The sequence below is a fragment of the Nanorana parkeri genome, unplaced genomic scaffold, assembly GCF_000935625.1.
Source record: "Nanorana parkeri isolate BGI_ZX_2015 unplaced genomic scaffold, ASM93562v1 scaffold2873, whole genome shotgun sequence".
Taxonomy (NCBI): domain Eukaryota; kingdom Metazoa; phylum Chordata; class Amphibia; order Anura; family Dicroglossidae; genus Nanorana; species Nanorana parkeri.
Genome location: NW_017309141.1, coordinates 779 through 17,986, shown reverse-complemented (window position 1 = coordinate 17,986; position 17,208 = coordinate 779). Strand labels below are relative to the sequence as shown.

The 17,208-nt window shown below is 39.7% G+C and overlaps 1 protein-coding gene across 1 annotated transcript in view; it reads left to right on the top strand.

Moving 5' to 3' along the window:
* Positions 1-15,443, top strand: part of LOC108802454 (pumilio homolog 3-like) — a gene marked incomplete at its 3' end in the record, with an annotated part of 37,132 nt that extends 21,689 nt beyond the window's left edge. Inside the window, exons 10-13 of the mRNA XM_018574309.1 lie at positions 1,613-1,691; positions 2,340-2,438; positions 9,932-9,985; positions 15,331-15,443. Coding sequence (XP_018429811.1) covers positions 1,613-1,691; positions 2,340-2,438; positions 9,932-9,985; positions 15,331-15,443 — 345 coding nt within the window. The remainder of the gene's footprint in view (positions 1-1,612; positions 1,692-2,339; positions 2,439-9,931; positions 9,986-15,330) is intronic.
* Between the last annotated feature and the right edge of the window lie 1,765 nt (positions 15,444-17,208).

Here is a 17,208-nt window from a genome sequence, read left to right as displayed (position 1 = left end):
ATCTTGTTTGCAATTTAAATATAAAATTGCTTTATAGGTAAATAAAATTGTATTAACACATAGTTTTTTTTCTGTGGCCAAAAAAACCCCCTCAAAATAGCTTATGTCTAGTCGTAGCTGTCGGAAATCGCTGATGTTAGATTTGTATCCGATACCATTAGTATTGTTTGTTTACATATTCCAGATCTGGCTCTGAGCCATAATAATAGCTTTGTCCAATTTGAGAGTCAGAGCCAGCTGTACCCTCTCCCGTCCGTTCTGCCAGTCAGCGCTGGCAGATCGGAGCGGGGGGAATCCAGCCCCTCCCCTGTCACGGCAGAGAGCCGTGACAGGATCGAGAGGTGAGCGAACGCCGGTATATGTTCGCTTACCTCCCGATCTACTGAGCCGACCTGCGACAGTCTCATTGTCACAGGTCGGCTTAGAACTAGGAGGTGAGTGGAAATCACTCATCTCATAGTTCTCCTTTTTAATTTATTTCATAATTGTGCATTCGTGCAGGCACATTGATATGGAGCAGCCTTGATATTACAATTTTTAAAGTAGATCTGTGTGTATATTAAATGGGCAAAAAGACCCCAGAGGTGCCTGCAGATTACTTAGCATTTCAAATACAAATGGAAAGTTCTTTCAGCATGCTGTATAAGTGTTTGACTACAATAGGTTGCTGGAGATCTGACCTGCCAGTGCAGATTGATTTGTCTCTATGAATATTAACCAGTGCTCTAGGGACCCAAAACCAGCATCACTCTGTTATGCAGAGAGGTTGGATCCAGAGTGGTTTCCAGCTCTGCCGGTACATTAATATTGGTCAGTGAAGCTACAAATACATTGAAAAACGAACAGTATAGTGCAGTAGGTGGATCGAGGTGGGCCAGAGCCTGAGCACCCAGCATCAGAAAATCAAGTTGCAATATGTATAACGTACAGCCACAGGTTTCAGGGCACTCTGAAGATTTGAGATGTGCTGTCTACCTGCTTTTCACTACTACTGACACCTTTTGTACATTTTGTCCTTGGACGTTGTATATAATTCTCTGCGACTTTCAGGCACAAAGCAGGTTCTGTGTAACTGTTAAAAAAAAAAAAAAAGCAAAAGATTACTTACTTGCTGATTACTTACAATTTACTTTAAGGAAGGATGACGTGAGCTAAATTTTCAACTGTTTTCCAAGTTAGTAGGAACTTCTTAGCCAGATCTCCTGTTTAGAGTTAAGCTCTTCCCTTACTCCTCTGCTGCTGCAAGGGATATCCTGCTTCTACTGCTGCATCCACTGGGCAGCTCTTAGCCAGAGTACCCTTTACCCTTAGGGTATTCCCAGGTGAGCTTGGGAAAATGGAATTACACCCTTAAATCTGGCCCCCTCTTAAACCCCCCCGTTATTCCGTGCTGACCAATGAATGCTCCCCATTTGCGAGTGAAATTCAAAATCCAGAGCGCAGGGCTGCACTAAACGGCAGTAGAAAGGCAAGTATAGCGAGGGGGTTATTCCATTTTCCCAAATTCACCTGGGAAAGTGGTATTACCCTTTGATATCGGTTGACTTGTAATTGTGCTTGTGACTTCATTGTGTAATTGGCCAGAAATAATAACCTGTATTTCTCTCCCCAGGGAGGCTGTAATCAAGCATTCTTTGGTGCATAAAGTTTTCCTGGACTTTTTTTGCCATGCAACCCCAAAGATAAGATCGGTACGTGAATACTGATTATATTTTATTAATTTGATCTTGTTTAATGTCTGCCTTCTTTCAGAAAACTTGGCATTAATGGTTTTATGATTTTGTGTATGTGATGCCTGGATGTCATTGGGAAAAACTGAGCATAATATAAATGGACATTTTTTATTAAGGCATGGGCCTTTGATGCTTGATATTGTAAAAGCATTCATGAAGTAGAAAAAAAGCACTTGCAGTATATTGTAAGCACCTCCAGGTGCCTGAGTATGCGGCTGGGTTTTTTAGCAAAGCACCCCATGAGCCCTAAATGTGGGAGCGCCTTTACAAGCCACCAGCTTTCCAATGGCAGTGCTACCTGCTCACTGTTAGTAAGGCTGTTCATCTCACTGATGGGACAGTATTAAGGCTCATAATTTTGGAGTAGACCGCAGAGCTATTAATTTGCTTATTGTATTGCCCCAGAATGTAGGACTCATTTGCTGAAAATCTGACAGCATATTTATTTTTACTATCACTATCTGTACAATTTAAAGTGAATACTGGTTTTATCTTTTTTCTTTTTTTTATGGTCAGGATTAAAAGAACATAAATGTAAAGGTACATGTAGTGATAAGTCGATTTCAATCTACTTTTGTAATTTTTGTTTTTCTTTTCCAATCTTAGGAAATGATTGAAGCAATCAGAGAAGCTGTAATATACATGATCCACACACATGATGGTGCGAGAGTGGGCATGCACTGCATATGGCATGGAACACCTAAGGTATGATTTAGATGTTATAGTCTTCATATTTTGCTGGAGCTTGCAAAATAGAATCCACCCAGCTTCTCACAGTGAGGTATTTAGCCAAAATGGCATGTTAACAGCGGTTCAGCAAGTATAATGACTGCTACCTATGCATGCACCCTTCTAGTGGCTGCCAGCCTCTTTCTGAAATACCAGGAATAAATGTATGTAAAATTTTGCTTTTGTGTGAAAGCTTTAAATTTAGACCCAGATTAAAATATGTGGAATAGAATATATATAGATATATACATATCTATATATTTACACTTGCTTTGTTTTGGCGAATGTGGGCCATTCTGCTACTACAAAATCTTCTAAATATTTTTTTTTTTTTTACATAGTAAAAGTTTGAGTTCTTTCAACATACATAGTAAATGATCAACGGGACATTCAGAAATTCCTTTTATTCCTTGAGACAAACCCAGGGGCCTGGTCGTTACCTGGCACGTTCAGGCCCTTTTAGGAGTCCTAGTGATTGGGTGGCTGTAGTGTGGCCTAATTGGGGTGTTGGTGGCTAGGTTGTCCTATGTGGAAGAAAAGGAAAAGTGAAGAGAGTGTAGGGAAGGAAGAAAGAGCCAAAGTGGGTGCACGGAGGTCCTGTAGGATGGGAAAGAGGTGGGGGAGCCTACATTAATCCTGTTTAAGGGTGTAGAAAAAGTCAGTTCCTAAATTGAGAGAAGCCCATAAAAGTAATTCAGATGCTCCAAGTGGTATTATATCATTCAAAAATCTGTCATTTAATAGGGATGTTAGTTCTTCCATTCCTGAAGGTAGGCAATTTCAGTGTCCCATTCCTTAAAGAGGATGACCTCCAGTGCCTTGGGATCTCGGCACTAGCAGCAAAGAGGAAAAAGTCTAGTAGGCCTTTCTGAGCGATAGAAAGAGGGCATTGGAGCACTGAGAAAAGCAAGATGTCTGGATTCATCAGGACTTTAGGGTCTGTGACCTGTTCATAAATAGTAACATTTTGTGACCAGAAGGTCAGGACTGGAGGGCAAGACCACCATGTGTAGCATCGTCCCTCTTGCAGTGTCGCAGCATCGGGCAGAGGGGAATATTTTGCATGGTGGTTCAGGTCCTTTTCCCAGGCAGAGATGTAAGGCAGAGATTGGCAATTAACTCTAGATTCAGGAGAATAGCATAGAGTCAGGAGATGAGAAGGATAGGGGTTTTGGATTGCAGGCATGGGCTTGAAAAGCAAGAAGCCCCCATCCACTGAGCTGATCGTCAAAATCCCACAATTAAAAGTAGTGGAGCTAGTGGCCAAGATGAGGAGGCAGCTCTGCAGTGAGAGTGTCTAGAGAGCCAGGGCTCTGCCCATTTCGCAGACCTCTGGCTATAAGATAAGCCAGATAATATCAGTTTAAAATATAATTTATGTTTTGATGGTGGTAAGTAAAAGTAACCCCTGCCGTTCACTTTCTTCTTCCAACTAGTAGCTAAGGATTATGTGTGCTTTATTTCCAGCTTTGTGTTTCTTGGTTTTTCTCTGGCAAATAAGCAGGTTTACATTTACTGATATGTGTAATATATAAACTCAAAGTTTTTTATCTTTCATATTTAGTAGAAATGTTTAAAAATTATTTTTTTGTGTGCTAATATTAGTCTCTCTCCCTGTACACATTTGAGTTTCCCAATAGGGAAGGGAATAATCCTTTCACTGCACACACTGAATAGAAAGGTGCCATAGTGTTGTGACTGTCTAGTCTGTGACCTGACCTACAGAAGGAACAAGATAAGAGCTGCCATCTGTTACAGAGCAGTTCCCCAAAACAGATTTCCCTTGTGTGTGCAGCAGTGTCTAATTCCTTTCCATGTCTCTACAGTACTGCTCCATTCACACATGAGCTGTTTTCGGCCGTACGTATATGTGCGGAACCGCACTAAACATAAAAGAAAAATGCATTGCATTGTTCAGACTATTGCGGCATCTGCGTGGTATGAAACCGTGCGTCCAACAAAATAGTCCAAACGCGGTTTTATGGGCGGATTCCGCACGTTCTAGCCGGAAACCTGCGGAATCCACGCATATGTTAACGTTTTTGCGGGTTTCGTTCCGCGCGGGAAATGCTGCTGCTATGTGTGAATTGAGCCTTATGCAGAACTGTGACCGAGGGATCCCTACCTTTCAGTCTTACTTTAGATGTCTGGGTTCAGGATTGTTGTCAACTTGAGTACATGTATTGCTCTGAACAATCCACTAGAGGGCACATTATACATCATTTGTCCTTAGAAATATAAAGAAGTCCATCATTTCAATTCCTTTACATATTTATTTTGTCCCATGTTCATAGGAGAAACACAGCACCTAGTTTATATCTGCAGGAATTTTGAGGGATCTAACAATTCCTTCATGTCTGGTCAACCTCTGCCTTAAATTTCTTGTGCAAAGAGTGTCTTATGTGGCCTCATCCAACTCCTGCACTAGTCTGGTCCATCTGGTTGTCATACAGAAAGGCATCCTGTTACCTTATATTGAACATCTCTTTAAAGTTTTCATATTTTCTAATGAAATCTTCAAATGAAATGGAACATCTTTGAGTTTACATCTTGTAGTTTAAGTACTTGTAGTTTAGATGGGTTTTTGATGTCTCCCTGTAGTGTGTGTGGGTGATGACCCATGGAGGCGGTTGAAGGACATTTTATATTTGCCTGATTGTACATAAAACTCTGCTTATCCTGCATTTTGTTTCCTCTGTGAAATGCATACAGTTAAGAGCCAAATGAACTCTAGTGTTAAAGAGTAACTCCACCCAGGGAAATTAGGCTCTGTATGTCTGATCATAGGTAGTTCAGTAACTGTATTGCAGAGGCTTAAAGAAAATGGTTATGATTGGGTTTATGCCAGAATATAAATGTGCAATCCTGAAGTGTGTTTCTACTTTCACAGCCAAACTGTAATAACACCTATTTTATATTTGTTATATGCTCCCATTCACCTAGCATAAGCTAAAAAATATTTTAAAAAAATGCTTCTTGCAGTTGAAATTGCCATTACTTTGGTTCGGGTTTCTGGGCTTCCTAAAGCGGACCTTTAACCATATCTTCAAAATGACGACAAAGGCCCCTTTAGAAATGTTTAGTTATGACAATCTACAAACACATACTTTCAGATAATTGCAGGCCTTTTATTCTTTGCATACCTTATTTATAGAAGTGCACCGAAATTGAAATTTTAAAAACGAAACTGAAATAAAAAAAGTCAGGCTGAAACTGATACTGAAAATGTTTATTTTCATTTTTTTTTAAATTTAATGTAATTTTTTATAAACTTTTTAATTTTTTTTATATTTTTATTTATTTTTTAGTAAATATTTTTATTTTTTACTTTTTAGGGGCTTTGGGGAAATATTAAACAGACCCCTGATATTTCCCTTTTAAAATAGAAAAAGAGATTGAGAACACAAAGTCCTCAATCTCTTTTTCTGTGTCCCCTGTTATCAATGAACAGGAATCCTTTGAGTCTTCGTGTTCATTGATAACATGAGAACATTGTTTACTATAACTACAATTATGAATGAATGGTGGTGATGTAGATCACTCCCATTCATTCATAATTGAGGATGTAGTTAACATACCATATCCTCAATTATGTACACACACTGTGTGTGTACCTTGCTGTTCTCTCTGACACGCTGTCACAGGAGGCTGATCGAGCGATGTAGAGAGGAAAGCCCAGCCTCCTGTGACAGCGCTGTCTCCGCCCACACACCACTCTGCGATAGGCTGCAGAGCGGTGTGGGAGGAGACGCCGGCCGCTCACAGCGCTCTCCACCGCAGCGCTCGGCCGGCTGTCACTTTCTCTTCTCCCTACTGGGACATAGAGCAGCGCCCAGCGGGGAGGAAAGAAAGCAGGGATGCGCCGATGTATCGGTAGGAAAATGGCACTTTCGGCATTATGTCAAAAGTGCAATTTTCGGCCGATTTATATTGGTGCATCCCTACTTATTTCTCTTTTCTTCCCCAGTCCCAGATGTGATATTTAGTGAAAGGGGTAAGGGTCCGCTTTAAGGGTTAACATTTCTACTTGCATTTCCTTCTTTTGTAATCTTCGTAAGGGTTGTGAGGGGTTTCCCCATTGTATGTTAATGAGAGAAACATAATCCTCAAATTTCAGTCCTAAAGCAGGGTATACACGTGTAAATTTTCTTTCGAAAGTTTGTATGAAAAATCCTGGCGGAATGTTTGATAATGCCATCAGAGACCTGGCGATTGTTTGAAATTTCGTTCGATTTTCATTTTTCTTGAACATTTGATTTTAGAATGAACTGTATGCATACACTGTATGAATTTTGGCTGGTTCCTGATTAACCATTCAAATATCTCTCAGTGGATGTTGGCACCCCTCCACGCAGCATCACTTGATCAGCTGATCGAAGGAGCTGGTTGGAAAATTCTTGGTTGACTGACTGCTAGTTCCGTTCAGGGTTTCTGACAGCGACTGCTGTCAGAATAAAATGCAAACAGCGGGGGATTTGTCCATCAACACTCACCAACATTGATGGAGGAATCTTATATTTTCTTTGTTCAGTCCGCAGAATAAATCATGTTTACCCTGCTTTAGTGTCCATTTCCATTAATGTGCTCTAAAGTTCATGGTACTTTTTGTATGGTAAACACCTGAAAGTCAAATTCAGCTTGATCTTCAAAACACAGCACAGTTTGGAGGCGCAGCAGGGGGGTAAGTATGGTGCTCTTTTGTAGTGTCATTCGCTTTAAAAGTAGTGGCCAGAACAATGCTGGGTTTTTTAAGGCCTCGTGTCAACAATTTATATTATGGTTACTGGTTAAATTGCAGAGCCCTTTTATTCAAACTTGTCCAAGTGTCTTCAGGCTTGCTGGCTTATGTCAGTTCAGCATATACAGGTGAAAGTCGCATAATTAGAATATCGTGCAAAGTTCATTTATTTCACTAATGCAACTTAAAAGGTGAAACTAATATATGAGATAGACTCATTACATGCAAAGCAAGATAGTTCAAGCCGTGATTTGTCATAATTGTGATGATTATGGCTTACAGCTCATGAAAACCCCAAGAACCCCAAATCCACAACCTCAAAAAAGTAGATTATTACATGCAATCAATAAAACAAGGATTGTACATAGAACAATATCGGACCTCTGAAAAGTACAAGCATGCTTAAAAATACAAGCACTTGCTGCAATTACTTTTGCACGATATTCTAATTATTCGAGTTTCACCTGTATAAATACTTCCTGCTTAAAGAAAGCAGTGCTACTATCGCACATCAAAGGCAGTCCAGTAACTTTCCCATCTTAGACAAGCTTCAGCTATCCAGCTAGTGAACTGTCAATGTCAATGAAGCCTTTCTGAGTATCCTGTACATTAGTTGTTACCTAATGCCTTAAACAGGGCACAGTAGCACTGAATTCATAATGACTGCCCAAGAGTTTAATTCGTGAATGGCAAAGCACCATTTCCAAATGGTAACACTCCCTTGTAAGTAAACCATTTCCAATTGACAGTCAGCCAAGTGTTTAATTTGTTCATTTGCTCCTGGGGTGCCCTTGGGATTCTGTAGGCAGTTTATGTGATTTATTTCTAATCTTGCTGTGAAGGATTCACTGGCTTGCAGGAGATGGATTGTAACCAGCCTTTCTGTTCTGGTTTGATGCATATCCCTATTCCAGGTCACGTATGCCTGAAACGTTGCTTGAGGAAATCCCACATAACTCACATCCTGTGATCTTTATTAGGCATTGGTGCTGGTTCTCAATGTACAGTTTGAAGTCATAAAAGCGGCGGCTATGTTCCTGTCTACAAGGTTTCCCAGCTGAGTCAAATGCCCCCACGTTTGAATGTTTGTGGGTTTTGTTTGAAAGACCCAGTTAAATGTTTACTCCTCCTGCGTTTCCGTTTCAGAAGCACATTGTTGCAGTACTTGTGATCTTATTAAATGGTATCAAAGAACGAGTGGCTTACTTTGTTTTGTCTAGTGTGAAATAAACAGAAGCAATTTGAGGTGTATTTTGTTCTGTCAAGTTTCGGAGGAGTTGCTGACAAATTGGTAGCTTGCCTTTTTAGATATTAGATCATGTAATTGATGACAACATACACCTCCCTCAGCCCCCCTCCCCTCCAGCTGATCATCCTGTGATGTCTAGTTCATAAAGCATGTTGGGTTTTCGCAGCCGATGATGGTTCAAATATGCTTGGGTGATATGATCATGTGTCTACGAAGGTCTAAGGATGCACATCTTACTGTGTTATACCTCATTTCACTAGGATATTCATTGTTTAGACAAAGAAGAATTTCTCTGAAAAATAAAATTAAATTAAAAAAGAAGTTTCCCAGGAGAAAAAGTTCTTCCTTGACAGATTCTAATAGAGCAGACTAATCCGATTCAGAATGTTAAGCCAGTTAAGTGAAGTTTGTTTTTATTTCATATTAAACTGCGTTGGCGAGGTTGGTTTAGCTCCTCAACATTAAAGACTGTGGCAACTAAAAGTTAAAGTGATATTAAAGTCAAAAGATTTTTAAGCTGTTTCAAATGCTGTCAAATCCGTTAAAATAGACACTGCTCCGTGATGTTTCAGGCCCCATTCACTCCAGATCTGTTGCGTTGCGATCCGTTATTCAACAGATGCTAACGCAAGGGCTCCAAAAGTGTATGGGTGTGAATGGGGCTAGTTTGCACCGTTCCGTTGCAGTGTGATGCAAAAAATACTCTACTTTTTTTCATTGCAACGTAATGGGAAAAAAATGGATGTAATTGCAACAGAACGAGGAAAAAAAATATTTGTCTGCTCAGGACGTGCTAATAAAGATTGGCAAAAAAAGGGGGGGAAAAAGTAAACAACAGTTGACTTGCAATTTTCTTCTGATTTTGGTTTGAACGGGCGCTATAAGGTTTAACTTTTTGCAGAACACATCCCCTGAGCACTGGTCCTGAAATCCTATTTTGGGATAACTCCTTTCCCTTGCAGTGTCCTATGAAGACAGCCTTGTGTGTAATAGTAAGCTAAGTTTGTCTCTGCAAACACAGGCACACTGCTTCCCTTCCCCCTGCTCCACTCACCTCCTTCTTCCCTTCTCCAAGATAGTGGGTGGACAGCTAGTGCAGACTGCCCTATCCCTTGTGATCTTGTACTGGACAGGAAGTTTAGTTAATTACTGTGCATGTTTGGGCAAAAATGTAAAGAAATACTTTTCTGGACAATGTAGATTTGTTTGATCTCGATTTATTATTAAAAAAAAGTGAGTTGGCCAAGCTCATCTGGTTAAATGGTCATTGTTTGTGGAGACTCCTTGGGTGGAGGTGAAGTAACACATGGATATTTCCAATCAAGTACCAGGGATGTGTGAGCAACTGGTGCTTGTTTTAACAAACACTAGTGTTTACTTAGTACTACGTCTTAAGTTTTGGGGCCTTTTTATTTATCTGTTTTTTCTTTTATTCTTAGATTTTCCAGTCATTTTATCTTTTTTTTTCTTCATTTTCTGCAGGACAGAAAAGTATTTACAAAAACCACGAAGACATATGTTGAAAAATTGGCCACGGTATGTTGTCAAATGGAAACAGTTTGCAGTTCATAAGCAAATGTCAGCAGTTTTGTTACTTTCCAGTGTCAGGGGTTACCTCTTCCACAATGTTTTAAAATTGGTCTTGCATCTTTCTAAATGGTAGTGACTAATGAGAGTATTGCCTTTTCATACATGGGTTTTGAGTTGCAAACAAAAAGTTAAGCTGGGTATGCACGATTATATTTTTTTCAAACAACCTGCGGGCTGAGAGAAAACATATAACCTATTCCTAAACCAGGAGAAGGATGGATGAATCTCCCGCTGAAAACTTTGGATACTGACACCGGCCGCTGTCAGAATTCTCCAACTGTGTTTGCAGCTGATTGGCTGAAAACACCGTTCAGCTGAAGAATATCCAACATGTTCCTTCAGCAAAGGTCAATTTAATGATCGTCTTCTGTTGAGGGAATAGGGTCACCAATGGACGGAATTTTGGCTGACTTCTGCTGAATCATCCAAAATTTGATTTGTGTGTACCCAACTGTAGTCCTTTTTTAAAACTGGGACTTCCAAATTAAAACTTATCCTATATTGGCTTCATTACAAAAGCAAATAAATTGCTGTTTTTTTTTTTTTTTCAATCCTTTACAAAATGTTGGTTGGTTTTCAGTAACTTGGCTTTTCTTTCTCAAGTTTCAATTATTTACTGTATCTGATGATCTATTACTGGTTTACAGAAAATATTTTACCCAAGTTGTTAGTTGCTCCCCTTGTGGAGTTCATACTCCCTTACTTTACACTGTCGCTCCAGTACTACTGCGGTCAATATAGAAAATTTATTTTTCAAATTATCATGGTATTATTAGTAGGGGTGCACCGATACCAAGTATTTGGGCAAGTATTCGTACTCGCCCAAATGCTCCGATACTTACCCCCGATAGCGGAACATCCGGTTAGAGGGAGATCTACTGTGACCAGCAGTGTCGCTTAGGAACAATGTAGACGTCTTCCTATCCAATCAGGAAGCTGGGCAGTGTTTAATAACTCACCACCCGGCTTCCTGATTGCCCGGGAAGCCGGCTCCCCAGCCAATCGTCATCGACACAGAGTACTGATACAAGTACTTCCACTAGCATGGAGTCTGCTGCCCGGCCAATCAGTAAGCTGGGTGGCAGGTAGTGACCCGCTTCCCGATTGGCCGGGAAGCCTGCTTGATGCTGATTGGCTGCGGAGCCGGCCTTCTAGTCAATCAGCATCCAGCTGGCCAAACATCAAGGAGATGGCTTCCTGGGCAATCAAGAAGGCGGGCAGCGGGTAATGACACGCCGCTCAGCTTCCTGATTGCCGCGGAATCCGACTCCATGCTAGTGGAAGTACTTGTATCAGTACTCTGTATCGGCGAGTACCAAAAGATACATATCGGTACTCGATACCGAAAAAATGGTATCAGTGCATCCCTAATTATTAGCACTGGTAAGAACGTGTGTAAACATGTAGAGATTGTAGAAACTCCATGCGGCTGGAGTTGTGGTTAGGTTTCTTTTTTTCACTGAGCTATAGTTCCATTTATTTGCATAGCTTTTAGGCTACATCTTTAGGCTATGTCTTGGGTGATGGACTGATTCTCAGACACATCTGTTTTGCTACACAGTGGAGTAATTATCTCCCAGCTGGCCTTTAATAAAAGATCTGTAACCTTGGACCACCCATGTTTACATAGTTCTAGCACTACCATCACAAACGTGAATGCACATTTTGGATGTTTAGTCACACTAACATTACGGTATTGTTTATATTTTTGTGTTCTTGTACTGTTTTTAATCTAAGTGTTTAAAAGTAGGAAATGTGTTGTCCATGTTTTTCTCACGCTGTTTTAAAATTCTTCCAGCCTCCTAAATTTTGAATTCAATGTATCTTCCATTTAAAGAAAAGCCAAAGGTTGTAGGCTTTTTTTCAGGGAAAACCCCAAAAAAGCTTTTGTTCTAGAATTGCAAGCAGAAAGGAAGCAATTTACTGAAGATTAGCTCTGTTTGCCTGTCTTCTTGTGATCAATATGTTGGATATATATCTCTGTATAGTAAGCGATAGATGCTAGAAGCTACAATAGTGTCAGTGCTAATGCAAGTTTAGCTTAATACAAATCAAGGATCATCAGTTAGATGTTGGTGACTTTAATGCATGCATTCAATGACAGATCTGGCACAGGGAAAGAAGCCCTTTAGCGGTGAAATCTACATGGCTTTTTTAGCTGTAATAAACTTGCACGTGTAAGTGCTAGGTCACACTAGACATCGTGTGTTTTGAGCGTGTTTAGACATTTTATTAAGGCATTATTTTTAATACATTGTGACCGACCCTATTTTAATCACTGGAATTAAATGCCACAATATACACATCCTGCAAGTATAGTGTCATTGGACAGGAAAAAGATGGGTGGGCGGGGCTTAGTTGTGAAGTCAGTCCTAAGTCACAAACCAAAATTAGTTTTAGAAGGTATCCGGAGGATGATTTTCCATGAATGAATTTTACTTAGTGATGTCAGCACTTTGACAGAACATTTTGTCTGAAATATTGCTGACGAGGCTTTTTGAGGGGTAAATGTTCTTTTATTTAAAAAAAAAAAAAAATGCAATTCCCTACTCTCCTTACACTTGTATATACAAGTAAATACTTTACCTTAGCTACTTTCCAGTCTTACTACTTGTCCTTCTTAGAGCCAGTGTAGTGTGTATGGCAGGTTGTGACCCCCAGGTTCCTCTAAGATAATTCACTTGCACATGGCTCATCTTGGCTTTTTTTTTGCCTGAGATGTTCATTACGCTTTATAGCCCAGAAATCTATAACATTAGTTCGCATAAGCAGTTCACTAGGTACACTGTGCAGTCACACTCTGGCTAAAAAAAAAAAAAAGGTATTCTGGATGCATATTTGACAAGAGGAAAAGGATAGCCAAACAAGAGGGTTATTATGTAAAATGTGGAATATAACATGGGTGCAAAAAATGAAAAAAGGGCCTCAGTCATGAAGGGGTTAAGATAATTAATTGGTGTGAATAGGTTCTGTTGATTAAAGTAGATGTTCTAGCATCTGTCCATTCTTCTTGTTCTGGAAAATGCAGTGTAAATCGAAGGTAAGTCTAATGTGTACAGTGGTGCCCCTCCTACTGCATTCGCTGAGTGTACCTTGGCAAAACTCGGTACTGACCTCCATATTTCCTGCTGTGCTATCAATGTGATGACCACAAACACCATTCTCAAAGGAAAACCCAGTATGAGAGAATTATGTAGGCTCTCTTTGTAGAGCCATCTCTGGCTTCAGTTATTTTAGTCTGTGTCTTGGAACAACTATGCAGCAAGAGAAGTCACAACTGCCAATCTGCATACTTTTTCCAGATAAGTGAAAGCATTCAAGTCATTTGATCAACAATGAGACCAGGAATGCCTGTAAATGTATTTTTCCATTAACAGGATTCCTTTAGACCAGTGTGCAGTCGTATTTTTTTTAAGTCTCAACATTTTAGGGGGAAATCCAAAAGTAAGCTCTGAGTATTCTAAGCTTACCACAATTTGACAGTTCCAGTTAATACTATACATAAAAATGAAAGGAATAGAGAGCAATGCAACACATACCTGACCAGCCACTGGGGATCCTATAAAGCACTCTTATAGCCATAGCTACTAAAGTCCTAACGGCCGCTAGTGCAAACTGAGAATGTCTTGTATTCATTCATAAAAACAGTCACACATTCAATGCAATATGGCCACCTCTAAGGTAGGGCTCACACCTAGGCGTATCGATTATGCACATTTGTCGCACGTTTTTACCAAATTCACGGTAAAAAACGCGCGTTTCCGAGGGCTACCTGGCTGTATCCCAATGGATACGCGTGGCAAATACGACCCAAAGAAGCTCCTCTACTTCTTTGGGCGTAGGGCGGTTTGCAGCGCGTTCCTACGCGCTGTAAAACGCCCAGGTGGGAACCATGCCGATAAGCAATCATTGGTTTTCACGTGTTAAGCATTTTACAGAGCGTAGGAACGCGCTGTAAGACGCCCAGGTGTGAACCTGGCCTAAGCGTTCTGTACACAGTTGATGTACAAAACACTCCCAGAGATGTAATTTTCTACTTTTGTGATTAGCTGACTGATTTTCCCAGAAGTCTGCACTAAGATTACAGCTTTACTTTTGTCTATTGTAGAAGCCACCATGGTTTAGTAAGTGAAGCATCAAGAAAGAAAGAACTGCGGGGTATTAATAAGGGAAAAATATTAAAATTTTACCCAGAACTTTAACAGTTTTAATAGAGCAGCCTTGGAAGGCGCTCACACACTGTTAATGGAGCAGCCTTGGAAGGCGCACGCACTGTTAATAGAGCAGCCTTGGAAGGCGCTCACACACTGTTAATAGAGCAGCCTTGGAAGGCGCTCACACACTGTTAATAGAGCAGCCTTGGAAGGCGCACGCACACTGTTAATAGAGCAGCCTTGGAAGGCGCACGCACTGTTAATAGAGCAGCCTTGAAATGCGCACACAGCCCAAACTTTGTTGCAGATTTCTACCTGTTTATGATCTGAAGAAATAGCCATCTGTTTCAGCATGTCCTTTCCAAACAGATTTCTGTAAGGGAGGGTGCATGTTCATTATAATCAGCTGGTCGGCTTTAGATGTTCTAATGAGGAGAGTTGCAGAGTTGGCATCCCTTTAGCATTAATTATCCCTCAGGGAGTATCTCACCATTGTTACCAAGAATGATAATGCTATTGCAAGGGATGCCTAAGATTTTGTTTATATATGGTAGTGCAGATGTCTGTCAAAATTAGTCAATCAGAGAAGCAGGAAAGGACATTTCTGAGGGCATTCTGTACACCAACTGTGTACAGAACACCGACAGGTCGCCATACTACATTCAATTATTTTTTTTGCCCATTTTAGACATTTACAGCATTATCTTACCACGCCTCCCTCTACTGGATTGAAAAGTATGCATGCTTACATTTGTGTGTGTCTCTTTTTACTGCTTTATGCTGCACCACCTGGGTGGGATGGTGCCTCCCTCTTCCACTGGCAGAAGTGACCCCCACTGCCCATGTATCAGGTTTTCTTCCCAGACTTCGGAAGAGGGAGTAAGAAACCTGGGTGGCGTGCAAAAATCCAGCTGGGTTGATAGCTCTGATACTGTCCTAAATTGCTAAAAGTGCAGAGATCCATAAATATATGTTAAACAATGCAGACAAAAGTATATCGATAGGTAGATTAATAAATATAGTGTCTGTTAATATACTGTATATCTTTAATACATAATAAATGCACACCCACAGTATATAGTGCCTTTTTCTATCATGTTTGTTTTCAACTATGCCTGTATCTTGTTTTGCTTGCAGGGAGAATTTTCTCATCTGGTCTTGCTGGCAATGTTTGATTGTATTGATGATACTAAGCTTGTGAAGCAGTTAATCATTTCTGTGAGTATTTGCCTGTCACTTACAAGCGTGCTGTAAGTTATCGTCTAGTACATATGTGTCTTTGCCAGTTATGGATGTAGTTCCTGAATGATAGATTCTTAACACCTAATAATAGTTTGCCTTCCTGTTTAACCCATTATAAATGTGACTATATCAATTGCAGTGTTGGCTCATAATGAATTACATTAAAATGATTATTCAGAATATAGCTTTTTTTGGCTGATGGGTTTTATGTGCAGTTTATTTAAATATAGGTCAGTAAAGCAAAAAATACAACTTGGCTTCCACATATTGGGCACTAAAAACAGAATAGAAACTTATCACTGGAATGGAAAGTGAGAGAAAAAAAAAAGTATTTCTATAATAGCACGCTGGATAACAGTAAAAGCTTGACAGATGTTTTTAGCCCTTTGCTATTTTACCAAAAAAATAAAATGTTTAGTTTTAGATATTGTACACTTTAAAACCTGATTATTTTAAAATTGCAATTGGGGAAAAAAAAGAATAAACCATAAGAAAAAAAGAGCTTATCTACAGTTGTGGGGAGATTGACTATCTATGGGTGATGGGAACCAGTTGTCTTGTTTGGGCTCAACAACTTTCTAAATGTTATCATGCCATGTTTTAATATTGCCTTCAGATGTTCTTCTACAAGATTTATAAGATAAAGCAGGTTGATGGGTAGTAGCTTTCTGTCTGTAGCAAAATTTGCATTGACATTGCCAAGTTGCAAGATGTCCTTTCCAATAATTTTGCACGGTCAGCAAGTCTACAATCTGCAGCCGGCTAACAGAGAACACATTAGAAAGCAGTTGAAGGTATAGTCCAGCTTTTACAAAAAAAAATAATGAATGCACACACATTCATAAAAGAAAAAAATGTGCATTAATTATTTTTTTGCATTGGAGCCTGTAAATTTATTGCAACTTTGATCAATGGATTGTGGGTGCAATGCTCTGGTTCCTGCAGAAGCTTCCTCCAGCTTATGTCTGCTCCAATGGATGTAACATGATTAAGTAAACTTAAAGTAGAAGTAAGGGTTGAATCAAAAATGACATGTACGATGCAGTCTGTCACTAGTAATAACAGTTTTTGTTCTGCAACATAGTTTTATTACTGGTTGGTTCTGCCAGTAAATCTGTTATTTTACCACTACCTGTAATAGGGTGACAACGCTTTTGAAAGCTCACAGCAGCATTGTAGACAGAGTAGTCTTATATCATCATGTAACGAAACTAAAGCCCAATGCCAACTACAGCAACCTGCTTTCTTTTCTTTTGGGTAAAAGGTTTAAACACTATGACTAAAAGCTTGACTGTTGTGTCCCAACCCCCTGTTACTGTTGATGGGCAGCTTGGTTTACATGTAAATGTGCAGAATAATATAAAATAAAAATAGAAGTCATATACTGAGTACTATCATTACAGATATTTATCACAAAAGTTACCAGAATACAATTATTGTTTTGCTATAATGTTTTTTTTAATTGAATGCCGGGATTTGTGTGGGTTTTCTTGTCACTGTCATGCAGGTAGGCTAAACTTAGAAATGCAGTCCTGTAATTAAGCATTTTTTTCTTTCTAATGCTTCTGGAAGTTTTTTTTATTTTTCAACAGTATATTATTATTGTCATTGGGTGCTTTTGTCACATTTGTATCCTAGTGAAAGAGTCTGGCTTTAAATTACATAGATGCGTACGCCATGCATTGCATGCGCTTTGTCACGTTGATGGCGTCTGCCTATGTGACAGCTGAATTTCTACAAAAGCATCCATCCTGTGAGATTCTTTGGCTCATT